This window comes from Marmota marmota, unplaced genomic scaffold (genome assembly GCF_001458135.2).
Source record: "Marmota marmota marmota unplaced genomic scaffold, marMar, whole genome shotgun sequence".
In the NCBI taxonomy this organism is placed as follows: Eukaryota; Metazoa; Chordata; class Mammalia; order Rodentia; family Sciuridae; genus Marmota; species Marmota marmota.
In genome coordinates, this window is record NW_026000338.1 from 532,324 (window position 1) to 551,421 (window position 19,098).

Here is a 19,098-nt window from a genome sequence, read left to right on the forward strand (position 1 = left end):
CCTTTTTTTTTTTTTTTTTTTGTCATTTTGAGACAGGATCTAAGTTGTCAAGGTTGACCTTGAACTTGTGGTCCTCCATCCTTAGCTACCACATTGATGGGGTTGTAGGAGCACACCATTGTGCTCAGTTGCCATGAATTTTTTGACAAGTGTAGGTCTATTACTTTGTGAATGGGCCTGTTTAATTATGATTAGATTTAGCGTATATTTTTTGTCAGGAGTACTATGTAAAGTGGTATTACAGTCTTCTCAGTAAGTGCATCATATTGCAAGATACATGGTAGGATTTGTCCTTTTTTGGGTAATATTAATTTAGGTTATTAGTTATAATTGTGCTTGTTAGATTAATCTATAAAGACTAATTTATAAAATTATGATTTATTTTTTTCTTTTTTAGTACCAGAGATTGAACTCAGGGGCACTTAACCAGCTATTATAACTATGCCCAAGTGCAAAAAACAAATATGTGATTGGACAGACAGGAAATTCCACTAAGAAATATAAGAAGAAGAAAACCAATTTGAAATTCACTAACTGAAGAATTTATTTATTTACTTTTTGTGGTACTGGGAATTGATCTCAGAGGTACTCTATGATTGAGCCACATTCCCAGCTCTCTTCATTTTATTTATGTTTGAGGCAAGCCTCGAACTTGGTGATCCTCCTGCTTTAGCCTGCTAAGCACTGAAGAATTAATTTCTGAAAAACAAGTTATTGTATTTAACTAGACACTAGAGATAGCAGAAATGCCAATGATTTGGTGATAGGCTAATAGAAATTATCCACTCTGATAAAAAGCAAACATTACAAAATGTACAGACCAATTTGCTCGTCAAATCATCTCCCCAAGAAACAACTATAAAACTGGACAGTTATCAACCAAACGTATGTAAAGAATAGAAATGTTACTGTAATCCCAGTGATGTGGGAGGCTCAAACCCAGGAGGATCAGAAGTTTGAGGCTAGCCTCAGCAATTTAGTGAGACCCTCTTTCTTGATAACAGAATAGACTGGGGATGTAGCTCAGTGACAGAGAGCCCCTGGATTTGATCTTTAGTACTAAAAAAAAAAAAGTGTTGGTTTGGAGATATAACTCATTGGTGTGCTACCTGGCATATGTGAAGCCCTTAGTTAAAGCCCCACCTAGTACTGAAAGAGGAAGGGAGGAGAGGAGGGAGGAAAAAGAATTTACTTGTACTCAGGGAAAATTATGAGTAAAACTTCTTAATCAGTTTTGTTTGTATATTAATCTTGAATATATTTTGCTAGAGTTTTACCTATACATTTACATTTTTGCAGGTTTTTTGGAGAAGGATTATGCTATGTTGCCCAAGCTGCCTTCAAACTCCCTAGATTCAAGTGATCATGTTGTCTCTGGAACTATAGGTGCATTCCAGTGCGCCTAGCTTGTATGCTATTTTAACTTTTATTGTTTTTAAATTTGATAATCCTAGTTGTTCATTGCTGGTATGTAGGAATTCAGTGGACTTTTTAATGTTGACTTTGTATCCTATGAACTTCTTGAACTCAGTTATTTGTTCCAGGATTCTCCCCGGCTTGTAGATTCTTTGGGATTTTCTACTTCGACATTCATGTTGTCTCAGTAGGGGCAGTTTTCTTTCTTTCCATCTTTGTGTCCGATTTCCTTTTTTCCTCATTATTCTGGTTAGGACTTCTTGTATTTTAAAGTATTACATTTAAGAAGAAGATTAATAGAAGACCATGGTATTCTTAGTCTTCGTGGGAAATCATTCAGTCTTTCACAATTAAGTTTGATGTTTATTGTGTAGATTTCTTATAGGTGCTCTGTATCAAGTATTGGGTATTCCCCTGTACTTTGCTGACTTTTTAAAAACTGAGTTTTTATTGAGATAATTGTAGACTCACATGTGGTAGTACCAACTGATACAGAGAAATCTCTTTGTTTAGTTTCTCCTAATTGTGACATTCTATAAAATAGTAATGAAATATTACCAGAACACTGGTGTTTGTAGAATCTACCAGTCTAAAAATCTGTTTCCTCAGTTTTCCTTGTACTTGTGTGTGCTTACTACACGACATTACAACTTTTTTAAAATTTATTTTTTAGTTGTAGTTGGGCATAATATCTTCATTCTGTTAATCAATTTATTTATTTTATGTGGTGCTGAGAATCGAACCCAGGGCCTTGCACATGCTAGGCGAATGCTCTCCTGCTGAGCCACAACCCCAGCCCCTGTGATATACAATTTTATTACATATTATTGATTCATGTGTGTACTACTGTTGTCAAGATATAGAACAGTTCCATTCTGACAGGCTTCCTACTTTGCCCTCCTCCCATTTTTTTGGTACTGGGGATTAAACTCAGTGCCTTGAACATGCTGAGTGCTCTGTCACTACACCCCAGTCCTTTTTCTTAAATTTTGAGATAGGGTCTCACTAAGTTGCCCAGGCTGACCTCAAACTTAGATTCTCCTGCTTCAGCCTCCTAAGTACCTGGAATCACAGGTGAGCACCATTATACTTAGCTCCCATTGTACCCTTTTATAATCACAATCACCACCTTCCCCCTGCCTTTCCTGTGTCTAACACCTGGCAATGACTAATCTGTCCTCCATTTAAAATTTTTGTCATTTCAGAAATGTTATATGAATTGCTTTATATAGTTTATCATGTTTTCAGATTTTTTATCATCTAGCATATTTTTTTGGTGATTCATCCTAGTTGTCATATTAGCAACAATCCTCTCCTTTTTATTGAACATTAGAATTCATAATAGAAATACCACAGTTTATTTATTTTTTATTTTTTTTAGTGTTTTTTTTTTGCCTCTCCCATTCTCTCTTTTTTTAGAGAGAGAATTTTTTTTTAATATTTATTTTTTAGTTTTCGGCGGACACAACATCTTTGTTTGTATGTGGTGCTGAGGATCGAACCTGGGCTGCACAGCATGCCAGGCGAGTGTGCTACCACTTGAGCCACATCCGCAGCCCCCGAAATACCACAGTTTAACTGTTCAGCCTGTGAAGTACCTCTGGGCTGATTCTAGATTTGAGTTGTTACAATTAAAACTGCAAAATAAAGATATTGTGTCCAACCAACTACAACCAAAACATAAACGTTAAAAAAAAAAACTGCTGTGAATATGTATGTACAGGTTCTTGTATAAACCTAAGTTTTTATTTCTCTGGGATAAATGCCCAGGAGTACAGTTGGTTATATTATGGTTTCATGTTGATTTTTTTTTTTTTAAAGAAACTCCTAAGCTGTTTTCCAGAGTGGCTATGCCATTTTATATTTCCATGGCAATTTATGAATGATTCAATTTCTGCATCTTTGCCAACATTTTTTTTTAGTTGTAGAGGCACACAATACCTTTATCTTTTTTTTTTTTTTTACGTTTTACTTCTTTGTTTTCTTTAATTGTCAATGAACCTTTATTTTGTTTATTGATTTATTTATATGTGGTGCTGAGAATCAAACCCAGTGCCTCACACATGCTAGGCAGGTGCTCTACCACTGAGCCACAATCCCAGCCCCTATCTTATTTAATTATTTTTCTTAATGTGGTGCTGAGGATCGAACCCAGTGCTTCAAACATGCTAGGCAAGCACTCCACTACTGAGCTACAACCTCAGGCCCTCTTTGCCAACATTTGATGTTGACATTATTTTTAAAATTTTAGATAGTCTAATATTTAACAATACCTCATTGTGGCTTGTGTGGGGGAGGGGTCATGAGAAATTGAACCTAGGGGGACTCTACACTTGAGCTATATCCCCAGACCTTTTTATTTTTTATTGTGAGATAGGTTCTCCCAACGTTATCTGGGCTGGCCTTGAACTTGCAAAGCTCCTGCCTTAGCCTCCCAAATAAATGAAATTACAGATACGTACTGGACTCATTGTGGTTTTAATTTACAATTTCCTTAATGGGGGTTTAATATAAATTTTTAACTTAAGAGGAGATAAAATTTACTTACTGTACCACTGACCCGTTTAAAACATACAATTCCATGGTTTATAGTATAGTCATAGATGAAACAATTACCACAGTTAATTTTAGAACATTTTTATATCAAAAGGTCATCCCTAAACCCTTTAACTCTAATCAGTTATGTACTTTCATATCTTTATAGATTTCCCTATAATATACTTCCATATGAATGACATGATAAATATGTGGTGTTTTGTGACTGATTTTTTTTTTAACTTAGCAAAACATCTTCAAGGTTCTTCCATGTTGCATTATATATTAGTACTTTGCTTTGGGTGGGATGTAGCTTAGTGGTAGAATACTGGCCTAGTGTGCATGGAACTCTGAGTTCCATCCCTTGTCCCTCCCTCCAAGAAGGTACCTTGTTCCATTTTATGGCCAAATATCTATTATATGTATGTGTTCACATGTGTGCGCGCACAAACACACTCACACACTGCATTTATTTATCCTTTGATCTATTTATGGGCATTTGGCTTATTCCCACCTTTTGATTATTATGAACAATGTTATCATAAACATTTGTGTAAAATTTTGTATGTGGCCATATATTTTCATGTTCCCGAATATAGGGTTGGGTTATATGGCGACTTTTTTTAAATGTTTGAGGAAGCATCAAACTGTTTTCTAAAGTGTCTATACTATTTTATAATCCCACCAGTCGTACATGATGATTCTGATTTCTCGGCACCCATTTTGAATGTTATTATTTGACTTTTTGATTCTAGCCATTCAAGTGAATGTCAAATAGCATCTCATTGTGGTTATGGTTTTCAGTTGCCTGATGGCTAAAGATATAGAGCATGGTTTTGAGTATGTATTGTATGTACTCTTTGGAGACATGTTTGTTCAGATTCTTTGCTCACTTTTAAAATATGCATTTATCTTTCCATTTATCAATGGAAAGATAAATGCATATTTATGAGCCTTCTTTATATATTTTATGTTTTTATTGTGGTAAAGTAAGTAACAGAGAATGTATTATTTGAACTGACTTTAAGTGTATAGTTCTGTAGTATTAATTACAGTTAGTGTGTAACTCTTGCCACAATCCATCTCTAAAATGTTTTCATGATCCCCAATTAAAGTTCTGTACTCATAAAGCAACAGCTTCCCAGTCTTCTCTCTCAGCCCTGGCAATTATCATTCAATATTGTCTTTATGAATTTGACTATAGAATCCCATTTTATATTAAGGGATTCCTAAAATATTATGAACCTTGTATTTACTTTTTTTCCCCTTATACAGTCATATCTGTGATAAACTCACCTTTTTATTTAATAGGAACACTTTGTAGGTTTTCTTTCGACTGTTCAAATTGCTCACATCAGGCCATTGTTACATAAAGTAAACACAAATGCTTATGACCAAGTTGACTACTAAGTGACTAATAATATGGGAACTGTATACAGTGTGAATACACTGGACAAAAGGATGATTCATGTCTCTGGTGGGAAGGAGTAGGATCATTCAATATTTAATCATATTATTCAGAATGGTACATAACTTAATTCTTATGAATTGTGCCCAGGTGTGAAAATGAATCCCTGTAATCCTAGCTATGTGGGAGGTTGAGACACAAGGATCCCTTGTTTGAGGTGAGCCTACAGAAATATGGGAGACCCTGTCTCAAAATAAATTTAGAAAAGGGTTAGGGATGTAGCTCAGTGGTAGAGCATCTGCCTAGGAGGTATAAGTCCTTGGGTTTGTTTAATCCCTAGTACTATGAGAGTGGGGGGACTTATAAATAGTTATTGAAGTTTTTATTTATTAAATATTGGACCACAGTTATCATGGCTAACTTAAACTGCAGAAAGTGAAACTTTGGATAAGGGTAGACTATTGTATGCTAGGAACCTCAGGTAAGTGGAGTCATAGTCTTTGCCCTTTTGTGTCTAACTACTGTTATTTAGCATAATATCTTGAAGGTTTATCCAGATTGTACTATGTATCACAATTTCCTTTTTAAAGCTTAATAGTATACCACATTTTATTCATCTTTCTTTGAACACTTCGTTTACATATGTGATTTGAAAATATTTTGCCCCATTCTATGATTTATCCTTAATTGAAGTACAAAATGTTTTTTAAAAACTATATATTTTAGATGTTGATGGACCTTTATTTGATTTATTTATTTATATTTAGTGCTGAGAATAGAACCCAGTGCCTCACACATTCTAGGCAAGCACTCTTAACACTGAGCCACAACCCCAGCCCCCTATACCTTTATTTTTATGTGGTGCTGAGGATTGAACCCAGTGCCTTACATGTGAGAGGCAAGCGCTCCACCTGAGCTACAACCCCAACCCCTAATCTTTTGTTGTGATGAAGTCTAAATTTACCTATTTTTAAATTTTGATGCTCATGCTTTTGTTGTCATATATAAGAATCCATTACCAAATCCAAGGTCATAAAGGACTCCCTACCCCCTAGTTTCTTCTAAGAGCTTTTTTTTTTTTTTTTCAGTACTTGGGATTGAACCCAGGAGTGCTTAACCACTAAGCCACATCCCCAGCCTTTTTAAAAATATTTTATTTAGATACATGGTCTCACTGAGTTATTTAGGGCCTCATCCTCCCCAGCCACTGTGATTACAGGTGTGCACCATTGTGCCTGGCTATTCTAAGAGTTTTATTCATTTAATTCTTATATTTATGTCCTGTATATATCCTGAGTTAATTGTTTTATATATGGTGTGAAGTGGGAAGTCAACTTTATTATTTCATAGAGGCTCTCTAGTTGTCCTAGCACATTTTCTTGAGAAATGATCTTTCTCTATTGAATGATCCTGGCACCCTTACAAAAATCAGTTGGCTGTATCAATAGGAGCTTATTTCTGGACTCTCAGTTTTGTTCCATTGATCTGAATGAGTATGAATCTTCCTTTTTAAAATTTATTTAGTTTTTGAGATTATTTGCTTAATTTCAATTCTTTCAATTTTATATGAAGACTGTGTGTGTGTGTGTGTGTGTGTGTGTAGGTAGGTATTGAACCCAAGGCCTAGCACATGGTAATCATGCATTCTACCACTGAGGTATACCCCCATCCACCATATGAATTTTAAGAATAAGCCTGTCAGTTTTTACAAAGAATTCTCTCTGGATTCTGGCAGGGATAGCATTTTTTTTAAATTTATGATGTAGATGGATACGAAATATTTATTTTTATTTATTTATTTTTTTATGTGGTGCTGAAGATCGAACCCAGGGTCTCACATGTGTGGGGCAAGCGTTCTACCACCGAGCCACAACCCCAGCCCAGGGATAGCATTTTTTTTCCTACAGATTAGTGTGAGGAGTGTTGCTGTCATAGTGAGTGTAAGGTGTTTTTCCTTTAACTTAGATCTTCTTTAATTCCTTTCAACTATGTCTTATAGTTTTCAAAGAATAAGCTTTATAGACTTTTTTGATGTATGGAGGATCTTTGTTCTTTAGCCTGGCTCTAAACTCCTGGACTCTAGGAATTCTCCTGCTTCAGCTTCCCTATTACCTGGGATTAAAGGCATGCACCACTTTACCAGGCAGGTTTTTGCTTCCTTTTGTTAAATTTATTTCCAAGTATTTTATTTCTTTTGATTCTGTTATTTCCTTACTTTCGTTTTCAGATCACTCATCACAAATATGAAGACATACAATTGCTTTGTGTATATTGTATCCTTCAACCTTTCCAAACTTATTTATTGATTCTAATAGTATTTTTAGTGGATTGTTTTGAGTCTTCTGTACATACAAGATAATGTCATCTGCATAGGGATTGTTTTACAACTTCCTTTTCAATGTTGATGGCCTTTTATTTATTTATTTTTCTTGCCTACTTGTTCTGGCTAGAAACTCTTGTGCAAAGTTGAGTAGAATTGGCAATAACAGATTTTCTTGTCTTATTCTTGATCTTAAAAGGAAATCATTCAGTTTTTCACAATTAATTATGAAGTTACCTGTGGGGGTTTTATAGATTTTTGGTAATGTTTCTTTTTTTTAAATTAAAAAGCAGACATTTGGTGGAGCTGCTTTATGTTATTTTTGAGCTGTTTTAGATTAACAACAAATTTGAGTGAAAATACAGTGAGTTTCAATATGTTCCTGTCCTCCCACATCTTCCCTTACTGTCAACAGGTTTTTTTTTTTTTTGATACCAAGGATTGTTCCCAGAGGAATTCTTCCACTGAACTACATCCCTATCTATCTGTCTGTCTATCTATCTATCTATCTATCTATCTATCAATCTTGAGACAGGGTCTCCCTAAGCAAGTTGCTGAAGCTGGCCTCAAACTTTGCCTTTTTCAGAATGTCATGTAGTTAGAATCATACATATGCATCCTTTCTAGATTGGCTTCTGTAACTTAGTAATATGCTTTTAGGTTTACTCTAGGTCTTTTTGAGGCTTGAATAGTTCATTTCTTTTTAGCTCTGAAATATTCCAATGTCTGGATGTGCCACAGTTTAGTTTTCCATTCACCTTCCAAAGGACATCTTGACTGCTTCCAAGTTTGACAATTATGAATAAACCTTCTTATAAAGAGTTTTACATAATAAAAATTTATATAAAATGCTTATAAATCTATGTGCAGATTTTTGTGTATTTTTGTTTTCAATTCCTTTGCGTAAATTAACATGTAGCTAGATCATAGTAAGAGTGTGTTTAGGTTTTTAAAAAGCTAAATTTACCCTGTGTTTGGTGGTACTTGTCTGTAATCCCCAGTATTGCCAGAACCAAAGTAAACAAAAAACTGCCAAGCTATCTTCCAAAGAATTTGTACCATTTTACATTTTCACTAGCAATAAAAGAGAGTTCCTGATGCTTTACATCCTTATCAGCCTTTGGTGTTCTCAGTATTTTGGATTTTGACCATTATAATAGGAGTGTACAGGTTTTTCATTGCTCTTATTTTATTTTTTTTAAGAGAGAGTGAGAGAGGAGAGAGAGAGAGAGAGAATTTTAATATTTATTTTTTTAGTTATCAGCGGATACAACATCTTTGTTTTGTATGTGGTGCTGAGGATCGAACCCGGGCCGCACGCATGCCAGGCGAGCGCGCTACCACTTGAGCCACATCCCCAGCCCCTCTTATTTTATTTACTTATTTTTTTGTGTGTGTGGTACTGGGGATTTAGCTCAGGGGTGCTTTACCACTGAGCTACACCCCTATCACTTTTTATTTATTTATTTATTTATTTATTTATTTATTTATTTATTTATTTATTTATTTATTTATTTTTAGACAGGGTCTCTCAGAATTACTAACAGAACTTTTCTATCCTCTTACCTCAGCCTTCTGAGTCCCTGCGATTACAGGCATGCTCCACCATACCTGACAAAATATAGGTAGCTAGAATGGTTCTCCCCATTCTACACTGGGGTTTGAACCTAGAGCCTCAATCATGCTAGGCAAGTGCTGTAACACTTAGCCACATTCCCAGCCCTCATTGTTCTTTTAATTTGTAATTCTTCAGTGACATATATTGTTGAGCATGTTTTCATGTGATCATTTCACCATCTGTGTATCTTCTTTCATGAAGTGTCCAGATACTTTTTTGCCCATTTTAAAATCAGGTTGTTTTATCATTTTTGATTTTTAAGTGTTCTTTGTACAGTTTGGAAAAGTGTCCTTTATCAGAGATATGATTAGTAAAGATTTTTTGTAAGTCAGGGCTTGGGTTGTCAATTGAAGTTTTCTAGTATTTTGTTGAGGACTTCTGTGTTTGTATTTCTGAGTGGTATTGGTTTGTAGTTTTTTTCTTTTTGTATTTTCTCTGGTTTTGTTATCAGGGTAATACTGGTCTAATAAAATGAATTGAGGGGTTGGGGTGTAGCTCAGTGGCAGAGCGCTTGTCTTGAACATGTGAGACATTGGGTTTGATCGTGAGCACCACATAAAAATAAATAAGCAAAGATATTGTGTCCATGTATAACTAAAAAAAATAAAATGAGTTGGGAGGCAACCCCCCTGTTTTCTATTTTTTGGAAGAGTTCATGAAGAACTTCTGTTAATTCTCTTTTAAATATTTGGTACAATAGAGTGGTTAAAACATCTGAGCCTTTGCTCTTTTTCCTGGTGTTTTTTGTTACTAATTTAATCTCTTCAGTTGTTACATCTGTTTATGTTGTCTATTTTTTCTTGAGTCAGCACCAGTGGTTTGTTTAGAAGTTTGTCATTTCATATAAGTTATTTAATTATTCTTGTATAGTTTTCTTAGTATTTATTTTATTTTGGTGAGGTTGCTAGTAATGTTCCTCTTTTATTTCTGATTCTAGTAACTTAAATCTTGTCTCTCAAAAAAATTTTTTTGGTAGTTGCAGATGGACAGAATGCATTTATTTTATTTGTTTATTTTTATGTGGTGCTGAGGATCGAACCTAGTGCCTCATGCATGGTAGGCAAGCGCTCTACCACTGAGCCCCAGCCCCATCCCCAGCCCTAAGTGTTGTCTCTTTTGAACCTGATCAGTCTAGCCTAAGGTTTTTCACATCTTTTCAAAGAATTAGCTTTTGGTTTCATGGACTTTTCTATTGCTTTTGTATTTCGTATTTCATTAGTTTAATTAATTTAATTCCATGTTATTTTTTTCTGTTTGCTTTAGGTTTAGTTTGCTCTTATTTTTCCAGTTTTTATGGTGAGATGAAATATATTTTAGTATTTTAAATTTTTTTATATAAGGTGGAGGTTTTCTTTTTATTATTTTTTTAGTAGTAGATGGGACACAGTGTCTTTATTTTTATTTATTTTTATGTGGTGCTGAGGATCGAACCCAGAGTAAAACACATGCAAGGCAAGTGCTCTACCATTCAGCTACAACCCCAGCCTGAGTTTTTCTTTCTTTCTTTTTTTAGATGTTGATGAATCCTCATTTTGTTCATTTATTTATATATGGTGTTGATAATTGAACCCAGTGCCTTATACATGCCAGGCAAGTGCTTTACCACTGAGCCACAACCCCAGCCCTGAGGTTTTCTTTTCATGGGAAATATCTTAGAAAATTATGGCAGGAAATGTTTTGAAACCAGTGTACTCTTTTTAGAAATTTCATGCTTTATAAGAAGCAATGTGTCAAATGAGAGTGATTCGGGCTGGGGATGTGGCTCAAGCAGTAGCGCGCTCGCCTGGCATGCGTGTGGCCCGGGTTCGATCCTCAGCACCACATACAAACAAAGATGTTGCGTCTGCCGAAAACTAAAATAAATAAATAAATAATATTAAAAAAAAAAAACAAATGAGAGTGATTCTAGTCAGAATACTCTTCTTGGAATATTTTAGTATGAGCATTACCAGTACTGTAGTACTTTGTAGCTAGAAAATGGATTCATGGTGTCATAGGTGTTGGTGTTCTAATTGATAATATTTCAAAAAGATAATGTTTTTTATTTCTTGTCTTTTAGATAAAACCAGTGGTTCTGCAAATAACCCTGATACGATGGAAAATAACAAGGAAGAGGTAAGAATAATTTAAAGCATTTCAAAGATTTACTAATTACCAATAATGAACTGTCATATATGTCATTATATTGTTTATAGTCAATACCTCACTGTGTGTAAGGCTTTTGTTCTTCAGCTTGGTAGTTTTCTAGTTTGAGGTTTTCATTGTTTTTGATATTGTAGTGCTTCACTTGAGCAGTTTACCTAAGAACACTGAAGGATTACTAATAAGTAGGTATTTAACAAAAACCATCTAAAATGGATATTTTAGCAATGGTGTTTGGTAGATGGTGCATGGCTCCATACTTCTTAGATTTCTTTAAACTTGGTATTCAGAACCTCCTAAGCATTATTATAGCAACCCAATACTGAGTTCCTTTACCTGATATGCAGGTCAACACTATGTTTTTGAGGTTCTTTCCACATAGTGGCAAAAGAGGGTAAATTTAGTATCTCAACACATTATAGAAGTGATTTCATGGAATATGTTAACATAGAGAAGAATGCAACATCCAAAGTTTTATTTAAGATCTAAAACTTTAGACCTAAAAACTTCCTTCTTGTTTTGGCATCCGATTACCTCTGTACCTTTTGTTCTATCTGTTGAAGAGGACAAGGATCATCATATATCAGTGTATCACATTCAATCCCCTAGTATGCAACAGTGATGTTTAAAAAAGACATGTGGGCCGAGGATATAGCTGAGTTGGTAGAGTGCTTGTCTTGTATGCCCAAGCCCTGGGTTCAATCCCCAGCACCACCAAAAAAGAAAAAAAGACATATATGAGGATTTAACTCAGTTGTATAGCACTTGCCTGGCATGTGTGAAGCATATGATTCATTTTGTAGCATCAGAGAAAGAAAACAAATAACATAAATTTGGGGCTGGAGATGTAGCTTAGTGGTAGAGGGCCTGCTATAGGATTTATTCACCAGCACCAGAAAGAAAAAGAATAAGTCAGGAATTTTATCTTTGGTTAAGGAAACCTAAGTAAAAATGAGAATTAGTTTATTTGGAGGTTTCAGGGGTTGAATCCAGGGCTTTGTTTGTGCTTAAGCATGTATTTTATCACTGAGCCCCTGAGAATTAGTTTTTGAAGTTCCTTTTTTTAGGGAGTTATTTTAGGCATGTAAAGTATCTCTTTATATCACTATATCGAAGTCTTGTTATTTAGCAAAATGAATGTTTCTTTGAGAATTTCACTTTCTATTTTTTTTCTCATGTTTAGGGAACCAGCTCTTCAGAAAAATCCAAGCCTTCAGGATCATCACGATCAAAGAGGTTGGTTGATAGTGAAGAGTTTTCTCTTTCTTGGCTATTTTATTTTCTGTTTCTAAAAATATAATTCATTTTCTGAATTTACCTCAAGCACTGTTGTTCTGAAGCTTTTATAAAAAACATGCCTATTTAAAAATGAGCAGTATAAAAATATGAGCAATTTGGTATAATAAATTTCCTTGTATCACCTAGTTTCAACAATGATTCATTCTAACTGAATTTTAAAGAAATTTCTAGAGAAGGATTTATCTTATGTGGCAGTGGTCCTTGCAATATGCAGTTCATTTCTTTTGATAATTTATGTGCTTAAAAAAGGGAAAGGAGAAGTTAAATGTGTTAAATGTTAAATGTGTCAGATAACATGTCACATTTTTAGGGTTATGTGAAATTATCTAGGATGTAGAGTGGTCTTTACAGTTGTAAGTTATAAGGAGATCAAAAAGTGCTATTTTTTTTGTTCTAAATTCTCAAATTATACTATAAGGACAAACTATTTCCAAGTATACTTTATATTCAATATACTGTAGGGTATAGTTGTTACTAGAAGTTTGCAGTTTAGTCTGTTTTTTGGACTTTTGTTTTTGAGCATTGGAAATATTTCTTCATAGCTATAGCTTGCATGTGTTATTAATTTATTCTCTAAAGTAGTGATTCTTAAAGATAGCCAAAAATCCCCTTTGTAGCTTTTTCAAGAAGCACATGCCCTGGTCCTACCTCAGGCCTACTGAAGCATAATCTTCTGTGGCAAGTAAGGTATAGAGATGTATGTTTCCCTAAGTGATTTTGATATACATACATATCTGCTAAGAGCCACTGCTAAATCCAAACATGCTGTTTATGTTCTTGGGGTGTTGTTCCAGTTGTCAGACATTTCCCTAATTCTATGGACTTAATTGTTCCATAGGAAACCTTCAGTTGTAACAAAGTATGTAGAATCTGATGATGAAAAACCTTTGGATGAAACACTGAATGAAGATGTTTCTAATGAAAATTCAGAAAATGATATTACTATGCAAAGTTTGCCAAAAGGTAATGTGTATTAATTTTTCGTATGAAATTAAAATTGAAATCATCTTAAAATGTCATTGTTATAAAATTGGAACTTGATTATTGCTAGGTATATATAAAGGACAAAGATTGGCATTTTACCAATAGTGGTCTGGAAATGTATTTACATGCTAATAACAACGTTGTTGAGGTTAAAATTTGGGACATTCAATTATTTTTGAAAAAGAACAAAATCAAATATTTCTTTTTCTTTCTGTTGTGTTTTTTTTTAACTAGGGGATGTCTTTAGTTTCCAAATTATATTTTAATGTGGAAGTAGCTTTAAAAGTTTCATATGTGGTTTTGATTCAGTAAATGTTAATGTACTTTCTTTATGTAAAAAATATATTGAATATTCCTAAAAACTTAAAAAAAAGCATTTACAGTCTAATTTAATCCTGTTGCATTTTTATTTTTTTGTGGTGCTAAGGATCAAACCCAGGGCCTCACATATACGAGGCAACTGCTGTATTGCTGAGCTATTTCCCTACCCCTGTGTTACTAGGTTTAGATTCTTAAATTCCTCAAGGCTAAAAGCCAAAATTAACTATTAAAGGTAGATAAAGGTGTATTTTTGAAGTCATATTTTTAAAAAACCTTGTCACCCATCTCTCAACTCTTACAGTTCTAATTGTAAAAGAACAATGATTAGGGGCTGGGGTTGTGGCTCAGCGATAGAGCACTCGCCTCGCACGTGTGAGACCCTGGGTTCGAGCCTCAGCACCACATACAAAAAATAAATAAGTGAAATAAAGGTATGGTGTCCAACTACAAATAAAAAATATTTTTTTTTAAAAAAACAGAACAATGATTAGATTGAGAAAAAGTTCCAACTGAAAATCTTGGACTCTTATAGCTTAATTTTGAGAGCATCATTATTGCATGATGAGAAAATGACAATAGACTTGGTAATTTTATGGTGTTTTTAAAGAGTCAAAAATTTAGTTTTTTCCCCCATTGTTAACTATGTTCCAGTATGTTAGTGGATTTTTAAAAATTATTCTTATAGTCAGATCTCTTTTTAAAAAATCCTTGTTTATTTTTTTATGTGGTGCTGAGGATTGAACCTCATATGTATGAGGCAAGCATTCTGCCACTGAGCCACACCCCCAGCCCATAGTCAGATCTCTTATAGCAGTGTTTAGTAAACCTTGTTCCCTGTCTATATTTGTGTTTTTGATCCATTTCTTTAATTATGGAAGTTGAAGGAATATGGTGGATATTGTGCTTTGCTTATTAATAGGATAAATTTGGAGTTATAAAGTGAAAAGTTAAATGAGGAAAGGGAATGATGGATAGAAGAAAGGTTGAAGGAGAATTGATGAGCCTACCATTTACTTGGCTTTGCAAATCATGTCTGACAATTTTATGTATTGTTTTTTATGGCCAAGGACAGGAACAACTAACATGGGAGACTGAATACTAAAGGCAGTGACTCTTTGGATTTTTACATCCTTGGTGGATGTCACTGGCAGTGCTTATTGATGTAAGAGCTTGGAATTCAAACTTTTAATGGTACTATGGAAGACTTGTCAGTATAGGATGTTCCTAATTAATTAAGCTAAGCTTAGTTCTCTCATACTAAAAAACCTATTTTATAAGCTTAAATCCAGTTGGTTATTTTTACTGTTATAGTACTATCATGAGTATGCTTGGATACCAGACTCTGAAAGAATTACCTCCTTTAATCCTTAAAACAATGCAGTAAAGTTTCTGTTGTTAGAGATGAAGGAATAAATTCAGAGGTCAAAGGAATTACTTTTTTCAGTTTGAAATGAAGAAGCTAAGATTTGAACCCTATTCTGTCTTAATCTAGTGCTAGTGGGTGTTCTTTACAATTTGGGCTTTAATTCCAATTAGAAAAGAATCTTCAGGAAGGAAGGGCTCAATTACTTTATGATTAATTTAAAATCTTTACCTCTTTTCAAATGTTGGGACTTCTCTGAGAGTATATAACATAAAGTAATTGTTTTAAATAACATTTATGGGAAGATAAGGATTATTTAAATATACCACAGTCTGTAAAATCTTAATCCTGTATGTTCCCCTCTTCTTTAGATATTCAGAAATTCATTTAACAACTAGATGGTATAAGTTGCCAAAATCTGCTTGTTAAATACAATGGATCCATATTTCAAGGAGTACTGGCAACTACCTGCAGTCACTTTCTTAATTGTTGTCAGTAATAGTCAAATTACTAATTTGAGCAATGTATCTAAAAGTTGAAACCTGGACGGACCCTTTTTACTGTGCTTGTTTAATTCGCTCTTTAGAAAATGTCATGATAACTTAAAATGATAACCTTTTCCCTCAATTTACATATTTTATAGTTAAGAAACAGCATTCTAAAATATTTTGATAGTCACCAACAAATGATCTCATTTTATAATTTTATTGTTAGAGCACTTCAGCTTAAGTATCTTAAAGTAATACTACTCAAGAAATTTGCAGGGCAGGGAATCTTTGACATACTATTTAGAAAATGTTGTAGAATAGGCATGGCAGTAATAGAGTGAACTTTATTATCCCCCTCCACACATCCCCACAAAGTAAAATAAAACAACACTTCAAAATCTTTTTCTGATATTCTGATTTGGATTATGAGATGAATAGGATGCCTTTTCATCCTCTAGTCTACTCATTTTATAAATTTTTCATGGAATTTAGTCCAAATGTTCATATTCATAACAGCTTTGTGATAGGCACTATAAAAATTCAAAACTGGGATGAGGCTATTTTATTCCTACATTTCTGTTTTAATTAGTTCATAATACCTCCCCCTCATGAACTATATTCCAATAAATTATCTGATTGTTGAAACCTGGCCCTTTTTCTGCTTTCCCATTTTATTTACTTTTGTGAGGTCCTTAGACAAGTATTTTAAAGCTTGAGAGAAACAAACTATGTACCAGCAATGTTGGCTTTATCTGAACTGAAGTCTTGTACTTCACTTGCACATTTAATATGTGTAATGGTTTTTTAAATGAAATCATTCTAGGTACAGTGATTGTACAACCAGAGCCAGTGCTGAATGAAGACAAAGATGATTTTAAAGGGCCTGAATTTAGAAGCAGAAGTAAAATGAAAACTGAAAATCTCAAAAAACGCGGAGGTAAATACAAGTGAAAATGAACCATGAGTTTAAATTGCTGTTTATGACCATATTAGAAAATCTTATGTGCTTTCTAAAAATACCTCCACTTTTCTGCCCATTGTTTTTTAAAAGCACTACTTAAAAATAACTTCTGTTTCTCTTTTGAACTCTGAAGCAGAAAAGGTTAAACACTATTTATCTAAACTCCTTTGCCTTCATTGGCTATTAAGTTATTTCAAGAAGCTTGGCATTCCCTTCTTCACATTAGTTCTATAATCCCTATACCAGAATACCATGTGTTTTCCCTTACTCAGAATTTCAGACTTGTGCAAAATCTTGCCCATGGCCTTTAGGTAACTGCATACATATTCAGAACATTGTCACATAGAGTGACAGACATCAGCATTTAGTATTTCCTGGTGTACTTATTAAAGATGCAAATATTTTGACTCCACTTCTAACAAGATAGAATTTCTGGGGATGAGGTTGAGAATGTACCCCAATTTGTCCTTAAAGTATACTCAAATTTCTGATCCATTGATGCAGTACAGAGATGAGTAGGAAAGAGAAGAGAGCTAGAGCCAATAAACCACCCTCCATATGCCTGAGCTACCTCTCCCTTTGTCTATCATCACTTATGTTCTCAGCTAGATTGGCTAACAATTTGTATAAATTTAGCATTAGGAGAATTCATTTAGAAATTTTATTAGAGTGGAGTTTGTTTCCCACTTGTTCATTTTTTACTTTTAATTGATGCCTGTATATCGTTTTTGGGCACATTATCAGAGCCAGAAACTATAACCATAAAAGAAATGAATTTCTTAAAGAGAGAATATGACAGTAAATTTCTAAATAGAAGTATAATGAAGGTGTGGACATTTAATACAGACCATGTTATATGATTGTGAAATAATAGAGAAGTTTTTATATTGGTGAAATTTTGTGCAGATTTCAATTATCTTGATGGAATTAGTGAACTAGATCCACAGTTATAAAATATCAGTTTTCAGATTAAATAATTCGTGAGGTTGCTGGTGAAAATCAAGGAAATGTTGTTTAGTCTTTTGTCCACAAGGGGGTGATCAACCCCTTTTGAGTATATGGACGATTTTTTGAAATCTAGTTCATAGTAGAGAAATTGCCATTGCAGCAACACAACTCAGTTTAAGATAAACTACTACTCTTAAAACTTAGAGAATCAGCAAGTAGAAGGTGATGATAAGGATTAGAGGATAAGAGTTTCTTTCCTCTGAGTCCTTTAGCAAAGACAGATAATTATGTGTACTTCATTGTGTCAATTAATGTTTAAATGGTGTCTTTTGGGAAGGGGCTCTAGAACAGTCAGTGTCAGATATATGGATGGGACTTGAAAGCAGAATAAGGACTTTTGGGGGGAGGGTATTCCTAGTGCCACTCTGGTATGCTGCTGGTGTTTGGTCTCAGCTGATATTGTTTTCTGGAATATTTTGTTGAGTGTTCTGTGTAAGAATGTTTATATCATGCTTAAGTGAATATGTATGTTTATAGCCATGTAGTGCACTTAAATATTTTATGTTTATTTTTGTCTTAATGATTTGTTACATCTGTAAACTGTCAGAAATCACACAAGAAATTTCATTTTAGGCTTATGCATGTGTGAACAAACTTGTGATCTGAGATAGTGGATTGCTGTGGCTACTGTTCAGACTTTTTGGTAAAATTAGTTCCCAAATTGAAGCCTAATTTAGAACAGTGTCAAGAATGTAAACTTTATATATAAAATAATATTTTATTATTTTATTTATATATAAAATAATATTGATTTGGAACAAAATTATAGCACAATGTCACTTAAAAAATCATATCCTGTTTTGACATACTTTTCCCAGTTTAATTATTAAAAAATATGTTACACTAAATTTTCTACACGGCAAAATAATTTTAGTCTCTCTTTAAAACACTAAAATGTATTGAGCTCAGAAATGAAAATGTTTTTTTTTACATTGACACACTGTTATAATCTTTATTTCATAACTAGATATAAAAATTTAAACATACGTGTAACAGAAACAAGTACATAAAAAAGTAACATTTCAACATTTTACCATATTTGCTTCAGATCTCACTTAAATAAAATATTGGTTCAGTCCTACTCTCATCCATTTCCCCTTCTTCCCACCCCACAGGTAATGATTATCTTAAAGTTTTATGCATGTGCATGTGTATGCATGTTTTTCTATGTTTTCTATATATGTATTAAAAATTTTTTTCATTTAAAAAATCAAAAATAGTATTTTATATATATA

At 33.7% G+C, this 19,098-nt stretch overlaps 1 protein-coding gene across 16 annotated transcripts in view; it reads left to right on the top strand.

Annotated features, from left to right (window-relative positions):
* Positions 1-19,098, top strand: part of Atrx (ATRX chromatin remodeler) — a 242,039-nt gene that overhangs the window by 60,949 nt on the left and 161,992 nt on the right. For 8 of the 16 annotated variants that reach the window (XM_048797444.1, XM_048797448.1, XM_048797447.1 and 5 more), the window contains 4 exons: positions 11,357-11,412; positions 12,623-12,675; positions 13,577-13,701; positions 16,718-16,831. In XM_048797444.1, coding sequence (XP_048653401.1) covers positions 11,357-11,412; positions 12,623-12,675; positions 13,577-13,701; positions 16,718-16,831 — 348 coding nt within the window. Of the gene's footprint in view, positions 1-1,299; positions 1,410-5,509; positions 5,577-10,575; positions 10,594-11,356; positions 11,413-12,622; positions 12,676-13,576; positions 13,702-16,717; positions 16,832-19,098 lie in introns of those variants that run through there. The other 8 variants (XM_048797449.1, XM_048797450.1, XM_048797451.1 and 5 more) reach the window with 4 other exon arrangements.